The 2,989-nt window shown below is 56.6% G+C and overlaps 1 protein-coding gene across 1 annotated transcript in view; it reads left to right on the forward strand.

The window, feature by feature from the left end:
• LOC102893209 (kallikrein-9) overlaps positions 1 to 2,661 on the forward strand; it is a 4,477-nt gene extending 1,816 nt beyond the window's left edge. Inside the window, exons 3-5 of the mRNA XM_006904992.2 lie at positions 671 to 936; positions 1,830 to 1,966; positions 2,317 to 2,661. Coding sequence (XP_006905054.1) covers positions 671 to 936; positions 1,830 to 1,966; positions 2,317 to 2,469 — 556 coding nt within the window. The 3' untranslated portion in view covers positions 2,470 to 2,661. The remainder of the gene's footprint in view (positions 1 to 670; positions 937 to 1,829; positions 1,967 to 2,316) is intronic.
• The last annotated feature ends 328 nt before the right edge of the window (positions 2,662 to 2,989 follow it).

Below are 2,989 nucleotides of genomic sequence, written 5' to 3' on the forward strand. Positions count from 1 at the left end.
CGGGGAGGCTTTTCCTGGCAGCGAGGGGACAGAGAGAGAGAGAGATAGAAATAACACCTCATACGCCTCAAACCCTGAGTTCTCGGTGTTTAGCCTGATCCCTAATGTGAGAGGTCAGAGGTTCGGGGGTGCACGTGTAGACCCCCAGACGGTCCCCAGCGGTTTAGGGCAGAACAAGTGAATTAGAACTGCCGTGAGAGGGCTTGAGGCTAGACCTCAAGAAGAAATGCGTCGATGGGTGAAGGGTATGATGAAGAGGAAAAGCCCGAGGCTGCAGATGACCCCTCATCTTGGGGATTTTCCATATCCCATCCCCTTCCACACACACACACACACACACTGGAACACACACAGAACCACTCCCCACGGAAGCTGCCAGACCTGCGGGGGCAGGGGGTGGAGCTGTTGCTGTGTTGTAGGCGGAACATCCATGTGCCTACATGGTTCCAGGGGACCCAGTCACTACCAAGGCTCCAGGTGAAGCAAGAAAAAAGCTGGCTCCTTCAGCATGGACTTAAAGGGCGTGAGCTTTGTGGGGAGAGCTACGAAAGCAGAGGCAGACACAAGGGCGGAGCGGGGAGCAGACACCCAGAGAGGATAGGTGGCTTGTGGAGAATCACGGGGCACCCTGGTGGACGCTCAGCTTGACCTCTGAGACCTGTCCCCGCAGGCAGCTGTGGGCCCGCCTGGGGGAGCACCACCTCTGGAGATGGGAGGGTCGAGAGCAGCTGTTCCGGGTCAAGGACTTCTTTCCCCACCCTGGGTTCAACAAAGACCTCAGGGCCCAAGATCACAACGATGACATCATGCTGATCCGCCTGCCCAGGCAGGCACGCCTGGGCCCTGCCGTGCAGCCCCTCAACCTCAGTCAGACCTGCGTCTCCCCAGGCACCCAGTGCCTCATCTCAGGCTGGGGGGCCGTGTCCAGCCCCTCAGGTACGGCCTTGCCCATGACACACTCCCTTAGGTCTCATGCTGTCGTTCTAAATCCCTCCTCTTCCTCTCTCTTTGCCTTTTCATTTCTACCCTCTATCTATCCACCCATATGTACCATCACATCTAAGATGCTATCGATCGTAAGATGTATTATTATTTCAGAACCCACTGAGAATGGATCCTCGTGTGACACCATTTACCTGATGACACACTCCGATTTCAGGGATGCTTAAATGTGAAAATCGATACATCTGAGAATCAAAATAAGGCCTACGTCTCTCAGAGTCACAGATCAACAACCTATCAGCCAAACAGGGCTTCCCACATTAGTACTGGTTTTCAAAGTGCCTTGAAAAAAAAGTCAGACTTTGTTGCTACCAACATCTGAGACCTGGAAGATTTTAGATAAAAGCTAAGTTTCTGGATCTGCTTGAAAAACTCGAGCCCACATTCCCAAAGTAGCGAGCGCTGTTGGAAAGGGTCAGTGAAGGTGGCCCCCTGCAGGCAATACCACTACATGGTCCCCTCCGTCCACTTCTGTTTACCCATCAGGCCCCTGGATGCATCTAAGTTTGTGCCTATACATTTTATACATGAAGGTACATGTGTCTACATCCATATCGATCTCGATACGTTGTATATATCTCTATCTCTACCTAGTATCTCTAAATCTCTCTCTCTCTCTCTCTCTCTCTCTCCCCCAACCCTCTAGCCCGTCTTCACATTCATCTGTTTCTCTTTCATGCTATGATTCTCTTTCTCACTGTCTTGGGCTTCAACCTTGGAGAAACTTATGTCGTGACTCCATGGATCCTCCTTAGGAAGCGGGGGTGGGTGGGTACTGAGTGTGTTGGGGACAGCTACCAACCCTCTTTGACTTCCTTCCCCAACAGTGCAGTACCCACTCACGCTGCAGTGTGCCAACATCAGCATCCTGGAGCCTATACTCTGCCACTGGGCATATCCAGGCCACATCACCAAGAGCATGCTCTGTGCCGGCCTGTGGGAGGGGGGCCGGGGCTCCTGCCAGGTGAGATCTGCTCTGAGGACGGATGGAGAGGATGAGTATCCTGCTGGGATTCCTGGGTCCTGGGAGAGAAGGGAGCGGGGCCCCAGACTTCCTGGATCAAAGCAAGGAGAGAGCTGGGACTCCTGGGTCCTGGGGGAAGAGGGGACTAGGGTCCCAGCATGCTAGGTCCGGGGGGAGAGGCGGAGGCTATGAGCTTTTACTCCTGGGTCTGGAGGAGGAGGGGCTGGAGACCTGGAAATCTGGGGGTTGTGGGTGTTAGAAACTAGGGGTCTCTGGAAGGGAGGAAGTGGTCTGTGCAATGTCATGAAGAGACTGGTCGAACAGTTTCTCTGCTCTTCTCCCACGCACAGGGTGACTCTGGAGGCCCCCTGGTTTGCAACGGGACCCTGGCTGGTGTGGTGTCTGGGGGATCAGAGCCCTGCTCCAGACCCCGGCGCCCTGCTGTCTACACTAGCGTATGCCACTATGTGGACTGGATCAGGAAGACCATGGAAAACAACTGAGCCCTGCTTCCTCGGATGACTAAGAAAGGAGAGGACCACGGGGTTCCAGCTTCAGCGGTCCCCACCTTTGGCCTCAGATGTCCTGAAGCAGCTTCTGCCCCCCGCAGAGCAGCGTCACCTGGCGGCTCTGCCGCGGGAGGGACAGCCACCAAGGAGCTCCTCCCCTCGGAACTTCGGCCAATGAGACGTCCCCTTTCTGGACTCCGCCCCGTGTGGCCCCGCTCCTCCCCTCTAGACCCCGCCCCCAGCGACGTCAGGCCCGCGATGGCCCCGCCCCCTCCGCCAAGACCCCGCCCCTGGGACTCGGGCGCACCCTGCACCCAGCTCGACAGCGTCCCATCTCCAGCCGGGACTTCTCTGCGATGTGGGGAGGGCGGGTGCGTGCAGCTCGTGTGAAGTCTGGGCCGAGAGTCAAAGGTCCAGGTCTGGTTTGGGGCCCTGAGAGTCCAGCCTCATCTCACCTTCCCCGGCTGCTGGCTCTGCCCGATTTTCCTCCTGCCGTGTCCCAGGCTCTGCCCCA

The sequence above is a fragment of the Pteropus alecto genome, unplaced genomic scaffold (assembly GCF_000325575.1).
Source record: "Pteropus alecto unplaced genomic scaffold, ASM32557v1 scaffold41, whole genome shotgun sequence".
In the NCBI taxonomy this organism is placed as follows: domain Eukaryota; kingdom Metazoa; phylum Chordata; class Mammalia; order Chiroptera; family Pteropodidae; genus Pteropus; species Pteropus alecto.